At 56.3% G+C, this 15977-nt stretch overlaps 1 protein-coding gene across 2 annotated transcripts in view; it reads right to left on the bottom strand.

Annotated features, from left to right (window-relative positions):
• Positions 1-15977, bottom strand: part of AHRR (aryl hydrocarbon receptor repressor) — a 67195-nt gene that overhangs the window by 33607 nt on the left and 17611 nt on the right. For both annotated transcript variants that reach the window (XM_045506899.2, XM_045506900.2), the window contains exon 4: positions 1454-1560. In XM_045506899.2, coding sequence (XP_045362855.2) covers positions 1454-1560 — 107 coding nt within the window. The remainder of the gene's footprint in view (positions 1-1453; positions 1561-15977) is intronic.

Raw genomic sequence — 15977 nt, 5'->3', positions numbered from 1 at the left:
TGGGCCCTGAGGGAGCTGGCAGGGACGAGAGAGTCAGGCCTGGCTTCAGCCTCAGCCGGACCGCAGGGCTGTCTGCATCCAGAGGCCCCAGGGAATACTTGATCGTCCAGGCTTCAAGGCTTGGTTGAGAGCAGAAATGCCTGAAGGCTTCTCCAGGGAGGCAGGACCACCGTGCGGGGCTGCCGTTCTGCACCCACCAGAGGGGCCGGAAGAGGTGGCCTGGGCGGTGGCCCCGGAGCAGAGGTGAGCACGGCACCCCGAGCTCAGCTACGTGCACACGCTTCTGTATTTATAGCTCAGAACAAAAGTTTCAAAAAGATTTTATGGGTAAGATGTTATTTTAATTTTGAACATGAATGAAAAAGAGCAAACAACGCCAGTTATCTTTATCTTTTGCCAAGAACACAATTCAAACTGGCACGACGTGTTTCAGCTCCAGGTTTACCAGCACTGACAGAAAAGAGCAGTTTCAGAGGAAACTTCACAGTATTTAAGATTGGCTTCCTAAAACCCGACGAGTAATGGGTGTCAGACGTTTCCTCCACTGAAAGCAGGACAGCCCACGCTCACTTCGCTCAGACCCAGCTCTGCGCAGACCGGCTCCGAGGCAGCTACTACCCTGGGGGCTCGCACTCAGCACGAACCAGCCGCCTGCGAGAACGCCCTCCTCACAGAAAGGAAGTGGCCTCAAGCTCACTGACCCTCAGAGCACATCCAGACCCCCCAGCTGGGGCTGCGAGCTGGGGGGCCGTGGGGCCGGTGGGTGACGGGGCTGGACACGTGCGAGAGCAGAGGGCAGTGCCCACACGATGAGCAGGGGCAGCGTGAGGGGGACACCAGGGCCCTGATCCTGGGCAACGGGATCCGAGAAGATATGGGCAGAACAAAGACCTAGGGATGGGGACCAGGAGGACCAGTCGGCCAAAGCCTGGCCACTGGCCCCAGCCATCCTAAAAGCTCATCAGGTTTTTAGGGTTACTCCACCCTCGCCTCCTTGTAAACAGCTGAAACTTCTAACAAGTTGAAGTGCCGTGGGGAGAGGGTGCCAACCTCAGGGCTTGGCTGAGATGGGACAGGAAAAGTGTCTTACAGGGAGGGTGCCTGCTTAGCATGCACACGGTCCTGGGTTCAATCCTCAGTACCTCGTTAAATAAATAAATAAACCTAATTACTGCCCCCACAAAATTAAAAAAGAAAAGGTGTCTTGCTGGCTCCCCACCTCTGCCCTTCCCCACTGACAGGTGGGAGAACCAGAAAATGCAGGCTGGAAAACGATTTTCAGATTTGAAGACCTGGGCCGCCAGCTCACCGGCTTGCACTGCCCCCAGAGCGCCACCATCCCACCCTTCCCAGAGCCTTAACTTCTGCGTGGTTGTAAAAGGTCACATCTGGGGACCCAGGAGAGAGGCCTGCACACCGGGCGCTGGTGTGATCTGAGGGGGAAGGGGCTCACCTCCAGCAGCAGCCTTCCCTCCGGCACGGCGGACCCTCCGCACGGACCTCTGTCTCCTGGTGGGGGGGCACTGGCAGCCGGCTGCTGTGGGCGCCGCTCCTGCAGGGCTGTGGGAGGAGAGAGCAGTTACTTACAGCCTTCCTGGGCCTGGCCACATTTCCCCTGTTTCCCCAACTTCCACTCCACAGTTCTCTGCTGCCACCCTCTGCAGGTCAGACAGGCGGACATCGTCCTCATCCCAGCCCCTGGCACCTGGCAGGGGGCCCCCAAGTCCACGCTCAGCATCCTCCTGGACACTGGGAATTACAGGGTCCCCAAGGCTGCTGAGGGGACAGGCAGGTAAAGGGGGTCCCAGCCAGCAGCGGGCCTGGTGCTGGTGGCTCCACGGAGGCCGGGTGGGACATGTCTCTGTTTCCCCTCATTTTGGGGATTTGTAGATGGAAGCTCCAAGGGCGTCAGTGCCACCAAGGGCCCTGCAGACCGTCACTCGCCTCCTTCTGGTCTTGGGATAAAACAAACAAGCGTGAAACTCTCCAGTGTTTCTCCTTTGAGACCACCAAGTTGTGCTGGGCTTTTCCTCGGGGGCGCGCTGGGCTGTTCTGGCTCTCACACGTCATCGACTGTCAGGGAGACCTCGGGGCTCTGCTGCCCTGGCCAGCTCCCCACGACTGCGCCCTTGGCTGATGGGCAGCACCAGCTCCCCCAAGAGCTGGTCAGAGGTGCAGGGCCCCAAGCCCCAGGCCAGTAGGCCCCCGATGAGCTCTCCGGGTTGAGATGCTTGGTCTAACCCTCCTCAACCCTCAAGTGGGCCGGACCACTGCAGATGGAGCCCCCGATGCACACGCATGCACGCGTGCACACGTGTACACACGCGCGCGCATACACGTACACGCGCACACACATGTATGTGTACACACACATCCCAGCAGAGGCCAAGCCGGCCCTTCATATACGCCCCTGCTGCCAGGCGCAGGGTGTCCACAGGAACAATGGCCTCCATGCAGAGCCTCCTGGACGGTGGCCCTCGGGGCCCTGCTGTGGCCTTTGGTCTCCCCCAGCCTCTCCATCCTCACCTCTCTCAGAAGCTTACCCCATCCCCTCCTCTCCCGCAGGACTTCTGTTCACTGCATGAAAGACAACAAGAAAAGAACGCATTTCCTCGCCAGAAAGCAGGTGTATCCTGGGAAATAGTCCAGTCACTCCTGGGTCCAGGCAGAGATGCAGACGCCCAGGACTCCCTTCCAAACTGAAACTTGTCAGCCACCAGGTCCCCCGAGAGGGCACTGGTTTTCAAGGCAGTGAAACAGCTCTGAGCGAGAAGCCAGAGGCCTTAACGTTTAATCCATTTTGTGCTCCACTCCACTCAGAAAGGCTTGAGACACCGAACTCACACAGCTCTGCTTCCTGGAGCACAGAGGCCTCACGCAGACCCAAGAGGAGCTGGCGCTGAGAGGTGCCACGTCCCCGAGGGAACCTTCTGGTCCCAGAGGGTCACGCAGACCCCACGCTCTCAGAGGCCGAGAAAGATAAAGGAGGGAAAACTCTGACTAGCGAGGGCCGGGGTCTCCCTGACTCCCACCCCTCCCCCTGTGACGTCACAAGGCCAGGGCCAGCCTCCCAGCTCCCCAGAGGATCCAGCCCTGCTGACCACCCAGAGACCACGTCTTCCAGGTGGGTGGGGCAGAGCCTGGAGCAGGTCTGGAAGAGTCTGGAGCCCGGAGAGGAGCTGGGGCCCGGACCCCCATCTCAGTGCACCCACAGTCGCCCCCTACAGCCCAGACCACCAAGGCCTCCCTCACAGCAAATTCATTGCAGGGACCACCCCGCCACACTGACCCAGCTCAAGCCAGCCCTCTACCCGAATTGAGGGGAAGGGGAGTTTGGGGTTGGGCTGTCCCTGCCCTCCTCTCTCTCACCCCTGCAGACCTGCCTGGGGGATGCTGCCACCCCCAGATGGAAAGCTGGGGGGATCCCCAGGTGGTGATGTCATCCCAGATGTGGTTCACTGACCCCTGCTGGGACTCTGCCCCCCACTGGGAGAGGCACAGAGCCACAGTGCTCCCAGACTCACAGGGGCCAATGCCCACACAGGACATGGGGGCAGCCTGGGTGGGGGATGGTGGGCACTCCCTGGAGGCAGGAACGGGGGTCCCCTTCTAACCTCCCTCCCCCTACCCCTGCATGGCTCTCTGTACTGGGGAGCCAGCCCCCCAGCATCGCGTGCGCCCCGGCCAGGCACCCCCACTTCCCTCCTCCGCAGCCACATTCCGCAGGGCACGCCCGGCAGGGCCTCCTCGGGCTCCTGTCACGCGATGGGGCGTCAGCACAGCAGTGACAGCAGCCTGGACCCCGGCCAGGGCCTCGCGTGCAAGCAGGGCCGCCAGCGCGCCCCACCCCCAGGCCTGTGGTGAGACAAGAAGAAACCGAATGTGATTCGGAGGCTGTCCTGCAGGCCCAGCCAGGGTGGGGGGCAGCCTTCCCGAAAACCCATCTGAGTGACAGCCCTGCCCCACCTCCTTCCAGGTCGCCCAGTTCAGGGGTGCAAGGAAGTTGACACAAGGCAACAACTCCAGTGGGGGTGGGGGTCACAGCCAGGGCTCGCGGGCTTGGGGGGTGTCAATCCTCTCACAGGTGGACTGTGGCAATGGCACAGAATGGAGGGAGGGAGGGGGAGCAGCCTGGAGTAGGGGAGACAGCCAGGCAGAAGGGGGAGGAGCAGCAGGGAGGGTGAGCAGAGTAGTGGGGGGATGGGGACAGCCCAGTGTTGGGGGAGCAGCGCTGGCAGCGTGGGAGCAGCAAGGGAGGAGGGGCGGTGGGAGCAGCCCAGTGGAGGGGGAGCAGTGGGGTGGGAGCAGCTCAGCTGGGGGAGCAGGAGGGTGTGGGAAACACCCAGTGGGGAGGCAGCTGGAGGGGAACAGCCCCAGGGATGGGGGAAGCAGCCTGCTGCTCCCCGCAGCGCCGTCTGGCCTCAGCTCTGCCCAGTCACCAGGGTCTGTTACCGCATCTCACCCTTTCTCTCCTTTCCCTGTGACCACGGGCGTCACCTGAGGATCTGACTTGGAAGAGGGTCTAGCCCCCCTGAGTGGGGAGCTGGTGGGGAGGCGGGGGCTGTGTGTGGAGGAGGCCTCTGGAGAGAGAGCCCAGCCCCACCGCTTCTCCGCCTGGACTCCACTGCGACAAGGGGCAAGCCCACCATCTCAGCCCCCGGCCCCCCACCATCTGCACCTGGTTGCCCGTGGTTAACAGGCCAGGGAGAGAAGCTGGCAGGGAGCAGGTGCAGGGGTGTCCATCAGGGAGTTTGCAAAAGTGTAGAGAGAAAGGGGCCCCCAAGGCCTGGAGAGGAGGGGCATTCCAGGGGTAAGAGGGCCCCGAAGGCCCAGAGCTCAAGGAATTAGCTCTGGTCCAGCCAGGCAAGCAGATGCCCGTCCGTGTCCAAGGGCCTCATGCCCCGGCGAGCTGCTGCCCCCACCCGCTGACCCTGTGCTGTCCCCAGAATGGGGCCACGCCAGGTGAGATGGGCTTCCGCCAGCACCTATATCCCACCAGCCACACCCTGCGGGCGGCCAGCCCTTTTCCCGCCCAGCTGGCTTCTGAGTGGCAGTGGGAGGTGGGGGGCTGCCAAGACCCCTGGCCCCACCGCAGCTGTCCTTGCCCTGGGCAGAGCTTGGGGCTGGCTTTGGGCACTGGCTCTGCAGACAGAGCTCAGGTCACAAGGCAGAAGAGGAGGCATGGCCAGGGCTGCCCACGCCCCAAAATGAACAGGCTCCTGCCTGATCCCTGAGACCCGCCTGGGCCCAGCCCTCAGCGCCTCCCTGAACTTCAGCCATACTGCAGGGTCTCCCTGTACAGTCTAAACTATCCACCAGCTGGCTGCAGAATTAACCCTTCTCCCACTTCACTGACTCCTGCACCCCTGAAAGGTCCGCTCGGAACAGACAGAATCTGAGGCACTGTCACAGAGACAGTGGCTGTCCCCGTGCATCCGCTACTCACACACCCATGAGGGGTGGGGTGAGAATGGAAAGGCCGCTTCCCTTCGGGGCTCAGAGTGAAGCTACCGCACCCCGCCAGCCCCAACCTGGTACCCGACTTCCTTGCTAAGAGACCTCCATGTCCTTCACACAGAGGAGACTCAGGGCAGGTTGCCAACCTGGGCCGAGCCATGTGCCACAGGGACCCAGCCCCTCCAGCAGCTGCTCAGAGGTCTAGCCATTGAGAGGTGCCAAGTGTTCTGGAGAGGAACCAGGAGACGCCACTGTCTCTGCCTCTGGATGGTGCTGTGATGCCCAGGAGGTGGCAGCCACTTTGCTCCCAGCTCAGGTGAAGCCAACTCCTCAGGGGACAGGACAAGTGAGCCCAGTTTGTGGGATGCACTGAATGTGGGATGTCCAGGGGTTGGGGTGCAGGACTTCTGCTACCCAGGTGACTGAGAGAGAAGCCAGGAGCACCACAGGAGGCTGGGTGAAACCCGATTCTGACCAGCTGCAGCTCCTGGAGCAGACAGGTCTGTGTCCACAGTCCAGCCCCTGCTTTGGATGAACACATGCCTGGTAAAACCTGGCACTATTTCAGTGTCGAGTGGAGAACCCCAGGCTCTGCACTATGTCCTGACCTCCGTGCTCTGGGCAACGCCACCTAGGCCACCCACTTCCAGCCCTGCTCCAGCAGCAAACTGGCCCCTAGGCCCTCAGTTCAGAGCCGACATGCACACTTGTCCTCTGGAGACGGCTGGCGTGACCACCTACTCCCCTCTGCACTGTGCCCAGAGGTCAGGGTGGAGGGGACATAAATGAGCTTGGAGCTCTACGGGGGCCCCAAGGAGCAGGAGGCCTCCCATTTCTGCCCACTTCCAGCCCAGACCCCTCAGAGGCCTGCTTAGCAGAGGGGCACAGCTCAGAGCAGGGATCAGTGCCCCTGCAGGATGGGGCTGGGCTGTTGTGAGGGCCACACACCTGCCAGCCCCGAGTAGGGCCTGGGCGGCAGGTGCCCGGTACACGGCCTAACGGTCCACCCCTGCATCTTACTGTCACCAGCTCAGCACCAACCCCGAGAGGTGGCCTGTTGACACACGCCCGTGTCCCCCAGATTCCTGTGTGGAAACCTGATCCCCACAGTGATGGTGCCAGGAGGGGCCTCTGGGTCGTGCGGGCGGGAGCCTCATGGATGGCACTAGTGCCGTCATCAGAGACCTCAGGGCGCTGCCTCGCCCCTTCCCCTGTGCGAGGACCGCCCAGAAGCAGGTCCTCACCAGAACCTGACCCTGGAGCAGAGGAGCCGACAGACGGGAGTCACCTGCGGGCCAGGTCCCTGGCGGCTGTGCACTGGCCGCTCATGGGCTGCAGGCGGCCGTCCCCTTCATGCAGACGGGGCCTGGGGCCAGGCGAGCATGACCTTCTAGTGGGCCCTCTTGTCACCAGCGGGGGCTGGCCTGCCCTCCTGTGAGACAGAGAGGTCCAGCACGTGGAGGGTCGTCCACCCGGAATGGCCAGGATGTCAACTGGCTCCACTCACCCCTGCTCCCACTGCCAGGCCCCCTTCGGGTGACCTTGGTGACAATGCTTGGGGGCCCAGAAGCCACATTTGTCCTGGACTTGACAGGAGCCCTGCGGGGCCCCAGCTCACCTCTCCCGACACCCACTCTCTCCACGAAGACTGGGCCTATTTGTGGGTCCCTTGCAGGGAGGGCAGCCTGTGGAGGGGACTCAGCGACCCAGCCTGGCAGGAGGGCGGGAGTGGTGGGAGGGCATTCCAGGGAAGGGAGGGGGAGGGCTTGGTGCTTCGCCTCTGACCCGTGCTCCCCACCCCAGCTGTGCCTACAAACCCCTCTGCAATTTTGGCGTCGAATTTATGGATCACCCCACAGTTTTCAAGCTCTCCTCCCCTTACTTTCAAGAACTGAAAAAGAAACTCCTTGTTTTGCGTTTGGAAGACAGACATGGCCTGCGTGCTGGAAGGGAGTTCTGCCTGCTGATTCCTGACGGCTGCAAACTGTGTTTGCAGAGGAAACTCGGGGCTCTCAGTCTCCTTCTAAACAGGTTGTTCTCTGCACTTGGGCTGCTGAGAACTGATGGGTCCAGGGTTAGGGTGTCCCACGGGAAGGTGAGAGGAAGCACTTGCGAATAAGACTGCAGAAGCCAGACCAGCAAGCTCTTCTCTAACCTCCCAGGGAGGCGGCTGCGAGTGAGGGTGTGCGTCCTGCCAAAGCCTGCGTTTGAGGCTCGTGGGGAGAGGGATGAAAACTGCCTTTCAAAGCCCCAGGTTCAGTCAGGCAAGAAGAAACGTCACAGCATGCTCGCCTCGTGCGGAGGTGATATTTAGAAAACGAGGCAACCCCAAGATGTGTAGTTCATCAACTTGTTGATTTTCTACAGAAATAACTTCCCTATTTTCCAAAATGACCTGGCAAGCTTTAGAGGTTTCACACTTCACTGTGGCTCAAAAAGCACCAGGATAGCTGCGTTTCCCCAGCCCCCGACGGTGGGGAGGCAGCACCGGCTGCACCCACAGTTCTCTGGTCACAGGAGTGTGCTTCTCACCTTGCTCTAAGGTCTGGTGGGCTGGGAGCCCAGGGCTCCGTGGTGATGCCACCAGGCGTCCTGCAGAGGAAACCGCTGTCTCCTTCAATCCTCAGGTTGCAGAGCAAGATGCAACCAGAAAGCGCTCATTAGGGAGAAAAGGAAAAGGGATCTTATTTACATGCATTCTGGACCCATGTGCTCTTCGTTGTAGACAAGGTAGACCATTCGGGCTTCCTGTTAAGTGTCCACAATCAGAAGGAAAGTGCACCAGTGTCGGGCTGAGGGGCAGAAACATTTTGTAAAGCCAGACAAAACCAAAAAAAAAAAGTTCCTCCCTTAGCAACCTCACAGCAGCAGGTGTCACGATAAGCACGGTGACACCGAGTTGGGGACCCCAGGTGGATGCAGCTCGAGGGGCCACGCCCAGCCTGTCGTAGGGGCAGCTCCAGGGGGGGCAAGCCTGGGGTCTTGTGCTCGGGAGGAGCCCCCAGTGTGGCTGTCATGGGGTCTGATCCACGTGTAAGTTATGAATTTGTAAGTAGACTTTAAAGAAGCCTCCAGGCATGTAACCTTGAGTTTGCACATCAAGGGACTTGGAGCCTGTCTGCCTGTCAGTCACCAGCATCCAGTTTACTCACAAATCAATCACATGTGATCTGTTCTGATCAGGTCCTGCCTGGCCCACCGCCCACAGGCAGTGAGCTGAGCACTAGGAGGTGGAAGGTCTCAGTGCCCCAGGCTGCCCAGGCACCAGGGGCCTCCTGCAGCCAGGGTCATTCACTCTCCCATGCAGCCACGCATCTCCTCAGCCCCCGGCCACGCACATGGAGACCGCGGGGGACACAGCCCAGCACTGAGGACAGCAGCGGGTAGAGGGTCCCCATGCGGCTAGAGGAGCCTCCTCAGGGGGTGACTTTGAGCAAACGCCAGGAGAACAGTGACCAGCAGGGCCGGACATGAGAAGGCTGCAGGTGAGTGGGTCGTCACCAGCCCCCAGGAGCCCCCTCCCAGCCCTCCCGGCTCTCCATCCCACTGCCTGCTCCCCGCCTGACCCCCACGCCACCCCGTCTGTGAAACAGTAGGTGGAAACGTGGCTGTGAGAAGACACCGCTGTGCTCACTCCTCTTGCAAAAGCGCTGGTGCCCGAAAGTGCCAGGTGACCCTGAAAATGCCCGGTGCCTGTAGATGTTCAAGTATCTCCAAGCTCTCCCGACAGCGGCCCCGCCCAGCGGCCACGCCCACCCCTCCCGCGCCCTGCCCCCTGCTGTCCCCTCCGCCCCGCCCACCACTGCCCTGCCCACACCTCTCCCCACCAGCTCTTCCAGAGCTCCCTCCATTCACACCCTTAGCAACTTCTCAGTTTTGCAGTTTTCTCTGTTCATTTGTGTTTTATTCTGAGACACTGTCAAACTTGCAGGAAAGTTACAAGAACGACAACCGGTCCCTCTGCCCAGAGACTCCACTGGGCCTCACCGACTGTCCCACAGCCTCCTCTCTGCCAAGGTCAGTCCCAAGGCTCTGTTTCCCTCTGTCCAGAGGCTCCTTGGTCTCTCCTCGACTCATGACAGGACAAGCTATGTTGCCAGCTGCCCCTCAGCCTGGGTTTGCTGGTGTGCCAGGATGTTCAGCGGGGCCGTCACAAAGGGCAGCCGCCTCCTCACGCATCCTGCAGGCTGGCACATGAGGTCAGTTTCTTCCAGGAACAGTGGTGGGGTCACGTTTGGTCACTAGGATGGTGTGCACTGGGTTTCCCTACTCCATGGTTTTTCCCTTTGTAGTTAATTCATATTTTGTTGGGAGGCAGGTCAAGTTTAAAAGCTCCTTTTCTCATGCCGCTTCCACCCCTAATTTTAGTGTCCACTGACGTTTCTTGCCTGAATTGTTAGTACAGTGGTTACCAACTGGTGACTTTATAATCCGCCTCTTCTCTCTTCAGTCAGCTGTGTGGAATCCCCTCTCCTGGTTGGATTTGTTCATTCATTCATTCACATCAGTGGGGACTTATGGAATCCTGTTTCACTCGCTGGCTTGTACTCCATCACCACCCTTGCCCACCTCAGTGCTGACACTGCCCCAGAGCTGGCCGGGGGTCCCCACAGGCCAGCTCTGTGTCCCAGGCTTGTCTCCATCTCGCCTGAGCACGGAGAGCTCTCCAGCACCGCCATCGCAGCTGCTCTTGTCTCTGCTCTGCTCTGACTCTGGAAGGAGGCCAAAGAGCGCCCTTCCTTTTCGTCTGGAAACCGAGTGTGAGCTGTGCTGCCTGCTGTGGGGGTGGGAGGAGCCGTCAGTGGACAACGCCAGGAAGCACACAGTGGTGAGTTCACCAGTGCCTCCAGTTCCAATCCTACACCTCATGGTCCAGCACAGACAGACTGAGTCTTCCCTTTCGCATTTGGTAGAAATTGCTTTAAAACGATCTTGGCCTGGATCTTCTCCGTGGAAGGATTTTAACCACTGACTCCAACAGTCATGTGACTATTGAGGGTTTCTATTTCTTCTCCAGTCAGTTTTAATAAGCTATGTTTCTAGGCACTTATTCATTTATGCTTTCAAGTTTATTGGTGTGAATTTGTTCACAAAAAGCTCATCGTTAAACACCTGCAGCCTCTGCAATCGTGTTCCCGTCACATTCTTAATACCGTTTGCTGTTTCCCGTGCTCGTCTCACCAGGCCTTTGCGGTTTTATCATTTTAAAGGAACTCTGTTGTATGTTTCTCCTCTATTTCACCAATATCTTCTCCTTTACTATTTCCTTTCTTTGACTCTCCTTTTATTTATTTTGCTTTTCTTTATCAAAATTAATAAACATAATGCTTAGCTCACTGAGTTTCAGCCTTTTTTCTTTTACAAATAAACACTGATGGTTATTTATTTCTAAGTATTGCATTAGCTGCATCCCACGTATTTTGATTTGTAAATATTTTCTAAATTTTATCATGTTTTCTTCTTTGATCTACGTTATTTATAAAAGTTTTTATTTCTAAATATAAGGGTTTTCAATTCATCTTTTTTTATGGATTTCCAGCTTAGCTGCCTTGAGGGCTCATCAGACGTTCTTCATGATTTTGTCTTTTGAGAGTTACTGAGACTTGCTTATTGACTAATAGGTTTCCAGTATATTTACAAGTTCCACATGGGCTTGAAAAGATGTGAATTCTGAGTTTCAGAGTGTAGTGTTTTTGTACGTCCATCAGATTAACCATTTTTGTATTCTTCAAATCTTCTATAATATTTACTAATTTTATTTATTTGATGTATTAAATATTGAGAGAACTGTTTAACATCTTTCTCTCTGATGATGAATTCATATGTTTTTCCTTATAGTCCTGTTGATGTTTTATATTTTTGAGGTTATGTTATTAGAAGCACACAAATTTAAGATTTTTATTTGCTTGATGAAATAAAAATTTTCATCATGACTAATTATTAAATGATACTCTTTCATGATCTCCAGTAATGTTTTTCACCCCAAATCAGTTTTTTACGTTAGTATAGCTTCATCAGATTTCTTTCAGTTAGTAGTTTTTTTCCATTGTACCTTTTTGTGCCTTTTGTAAACAAAAGAGTAACGGAGTAATCCACTCTAATAACCCTTATCTTTTAGTTGGCATCTTTAGTCCATTTACATTTGCTGTAACTAGTGACACATGGCATTTTGTGCTTTTTATTTGATCCACTCTTTCACATTTCTTTTTTCTCTTTTCTTGTCTGTTTTTCTTTCGACTGGTTGTATTTTCTCATTCCACTTTTTTCTCTCCACAAGTTTCAAAGTTAAACCTCCTTTCTCTTGTTTTGATGGTTATCCCGGAAATTTTATTATGAATTAGCTCATCAACTTCCAAAATTAATTAATACAAGAACTGTTGGAATCTTAACTCAAACATGCCTCTTCAAATGTATGTGCTATCAGAGCTAGGAACTTCTTTTCTTTCTTTCTTTTTTTTTTTGTTTTTTTGTTTTTTTGTTCTTCCAATATGCCATTATTATTGATCTATACAATCAATGTTTACCTTGATTGACACATATAGTCACCACCTTCTCCCTCATTCCTTCTTGCAAGCTAAATCTTCTCTTTCCTCTGCATGAAGTACATCCTTGACAATTTCCTTTAATAAGTTCTCTTTGGGTTCTCAGCTGCACTTAGTTTTGGTCTATGAGTATTCCTTAGTTTCCTGATGGCTGGTCGGTACGTTTGAAAGGTTTCAGAGCTTCTACCCTGTATTTTGGGTGCTATGGTAGGAAGGCTGACTGGTTGCGCTCCACTGTGCCTGCTGAAAGTGGAAGAGACTGTGTGTTTGGTGGCAGATCTTCCCCACTTGACTCTAAATTCCAGGAGGTGGGAACCATGCAGCTCTTCTGTTTACTTGCATTATAACAGGTTGTTAATATGGAACTTTTCCGTCTGAATCTGAGCCAAGGACCCAAGATGACAGGTGCCAACTACACCTGTGGCCCAAAGTGAGCTCCCAAGTGACCTCAGCAAGGCTGCAAAGGAAGCACCAGAGGTGAGAGGTGCTCGAGGCCAGGAGGAGGGCTTCCTTGGAGGGCTGTGCTGTGCATCAGGAGGAGGGTAGGGGGTGGGGGTCCCTCCTTGCCTGGTGCCCAGTGAGAAGGGCTTCATGATGGCTCCTCAAGGGCCCGCCGTGTGCCTCCTGAGGCTGCTGGGGCACTGGAGGTTGGTGTGTCTCTACACTCAAGAAACCCAAGTTGGGCTGAGCGTGGGAAGTACCTCATGCCAACCATGGTGGGTCAGATATGCTAATTTCCAGTGGAGCAAATGGACCACAGTGTCTAAACGCTGGCCTGGGGTGTCCCAGGTCCTCGAGGGAGCCAGGGCACCTCAGAAGAGGCTAGAGGCACCATATGACACCCAGGCTAAGGAAGGAAGGCTGCCAGTGAGGCTGGACCCCAGGGAGGAGCAGCCTAGTGCACCCCCGGCCCCACCGGCTGGAACACCATTGCGGGCGGGCAGAAGGCTCACACTTGAAATGCTTTTAGAGTTTTAACTGTTTGGCCAGACTGATCACACTGGTATCAGTGCCTGGAAGACGCTAAATTACCCAGAAAGTACCAGAAAAGCCTGGGGCTGTTCCAGTCCATCCAGGGGCAGCAAGAGGAAAAACCAAAGCTGCTTTTTGTTGGCCTTGAGCAGATGTGCCCTTGATGGACGCTGGTACCAGCAGAGTGGACAAATAAGTGAGGGAACCAAGCGCCTTCCCCTCCCCGGCCAGACTCGGAAGCAATTAAGAGATGATGGGAGAAACAAAACAAGCACGAAATGACCCAGGGCGATCTTTCTGCCTGGGGCCCGGGGTAGGAGGCAGGTGTCCACACAGCAGGGCCGGCTCCCTGCTCTGAATGCCCTGACAAGACCCAGGACAAGTGTGTCTGTGCTGGAAATGGCCCAGGGAGGGGAGGCTGTCTTCCAGGAAGTGAGAGTGATGAGGGAAGGGGCTCCCGCAGCAGCTGAACAGCTGGAAGGTGAACGCTGCGCCAGTCCACCTCACAGCCCCAGTGGGGAGGGATCCCCCGAACGCTCCACATGCAGAGAGGGCACTCAGGCCCCAAACCTCCCTCCTCGCCACAGGGCCTCTTAGGCCCTCGACTGCTCTGACAAAACCCCGCTTACTTTCTCACAGCCTGGAGGCCAGATGCCCAAGCTCAGCTCCCAGCCAGGGCTCTTCTCCGGGCTGCAGACAGTCGCCTCCTGACTCTGCCTCCGGGACAGTGCGCACAGGACAGAGAGAGTCAGAGCCTGGGGCCTCTTCTTATGCAGACGCTGATCCTCCAGGACCTCCTTCCACCCTGATTACAGCCTAGAGGCCCCGTCTCCGGTCTAGCCACAGTGGGGACAACACCTGCCCATCACAGGGCTCATCAGGGAAGGATAACTTCAGTGAAAGCTGAAAATTGGTACAATTTAGCTTAATAATCACATACACTCCACTGCCGGGTCACAAGATCTTTAACAGTCTCAAGGAGCCCTTCACTTCTAACATGGCAACAAATACAGCATCCTGGGAGGGGGTCTTGGGACATGGCTCACGAAGCGAGGGCTTCTGGACCTTCCCACCAGCTGGGGTGAAGCAGATCCCCAGCCCAGGCGAGCGCGGTGAAGGGGTCGGGGCGCAGCACCGCTGCCACGGGGCATCTCCAGGTTCCCCCAGGAGCTTCCTCTTCCCTTCTTGGTTTTGCTTACTGACTAACGCCAGGCCTGGGTGGACCATGGGCACCAGGTCACTGCGTGCAGGTCCCCACTCTGGGCACTTATCCCTCAGACCTAGTGAGTCTCCCAGCTTCTGCTCTGGGAGGGCCAGCCCAGCTGACTGACCACTGGGCCTGCAAAGGAGGCACTGGGGCTCTGGACAGTGAGATTTGCAAGAGTGGAAAATCCCTCTGCTTGTACCAAACAGAAGTTCTTTACAGCTTAGAAGTGCCAGCCCTCATTTGATGCAAAAACCAAACAAATTAATTTAAAAAGCCCACTGCCTTTTAAAAATGTATGAAAGTCAACACTAACACAAACATTACAAGCAAATTTTCAGGTCATTGTTGCCCGTGGAGGTTGGAACTTTCCAGTTCATGTCCTTCTCAAAGCTGACGTTTTATGGAAGCTTTGATGAAAGTAGTTTATCCATTTCTGAGTCAGGAAGCACAGATTAAGATCCAATTTTTATAGCTTGATTTTTTTCTGACTTCACAGAGGAAATTAACTCAGGAAAATGTTTTAGACTTTTCCCTAAATTGTACAGTTTGAAGGGGTCGCAGAGTTGGGAATCCCCGGGAAGAGAGGGTGACGGAGAAACCAGGGTCGTTATCTCACCGGGCCGTGACAGGCGGGGCCGGCCCTCCCGCAGCCCAGGGCTCAGCAGGCCTGCCGGGCATCTGCATCAGGGTGGGGGTGGGATCCGTGGGGAAGTGGGGAAGTCACTCTGCTTCTGGTTAAGAAGAACCAGGTGTTCAGGTGGACACCCGCACAGCTGCCCCAACTCTTGGAAACAGCAGAACCAGAGCCTTTCCAAGACCGCCAACCCTGGCCTCGCTGGGCAGAGCTGGACCTGAGGATGTGACCAGAGAGGAAACGACCCGCCCCCCTCCCAAAGTCCCAGATGCAGGTGGGAGTGTCTGTGGGAGGAAGGTGAATGGACAGCCCCAGCTAGGCAGCCCCCAACCTGGCCTGAGCTGTCCAAACAGGTCACTGTGCAGGCCCCTGGGCATGGATATGGGGCCTGGGTGTGGGGAGACACAGCCCCAGGAGCTGGAGTCCGGAGTTTCTGAAGGCTGGGCCGTCTGAGAGGCCTCCTAGTCACCCCTTCGAGGGGCTCTCCCCACCTCGGGCCCCCCAGCCGGGCTTTTGTGAGCCCTACTTCATTTGTTTCCAGAGGTGCATGTCTCTGATGAGACAGAATTCCTGCTGCTCCTTCAGCCCTATCCAAAGTCGGGTCCCTGGGCCGCACCAGGCGCACGTGGGCATGGTTGTTTCAGGCTGTGTGCGTTTGTGTGGTCGTTCGCTCACGTGAGAAGCTAGTGGGCTTTCGGCAGTGGTTTGATTAACCCGCGCTGTCTACCCAGCAGCCAGCAAGACTTGGGTCTCTAGGTCAAGGAGCCTGGATTCCACCTAAGACCACAGCAGCGCTGAAATGATTTTCTTTGCTGTTTTACACATTTGAGTTTTCCCTACCTAAAAAAATCAATGCATTTTCAGTCTGACTTTGGAAACCTGGAAAGTAAAACAAAACTCCTGCGACCTCATCTCAGAGATAACCTCTTAGGCTAACAAGCTTGTGTGTCAGCTCCGGTGGGGGCTGGGCAGGGTCCACAGAGGGCTGTGGGGAGATGCTGAGCGCTCACAGGGCTTTCCACTGGTGAGGCGCAGGGGCCTCCCCAGCATCCCCACAGCAGGGCCCCCATGGGACAGAAGCCCTCTCCCTAAAGGGACACAAGAGGGGCTGTGAGAGGCCTGCACGGGGCCTCCACCCCAAGTCAGAAAGCTGGCCACAGCCCCT

Source organism: Camelus bactrianus, chromosome 3 (genome assembly GCF_048773025.1).
Source record: "Camelus bactrianus isolate YW-2024 breed Bactrian camel chromosome 3, ASM4877302v1, whole genome shotgun sequence".
NCBI classification, from domain to species: domain Eukaryota; kingdom Metazoa; phylum Chordata; class Mammalia; order Artiodactyla; family Camelidae; genus Camelus; species Camelus bactrianus.
The sequence above is the reverse complement of the archived record's forward strand: the minus strand, read 5'-3'. Positions and strand labels throughout refer to the sequence as shown.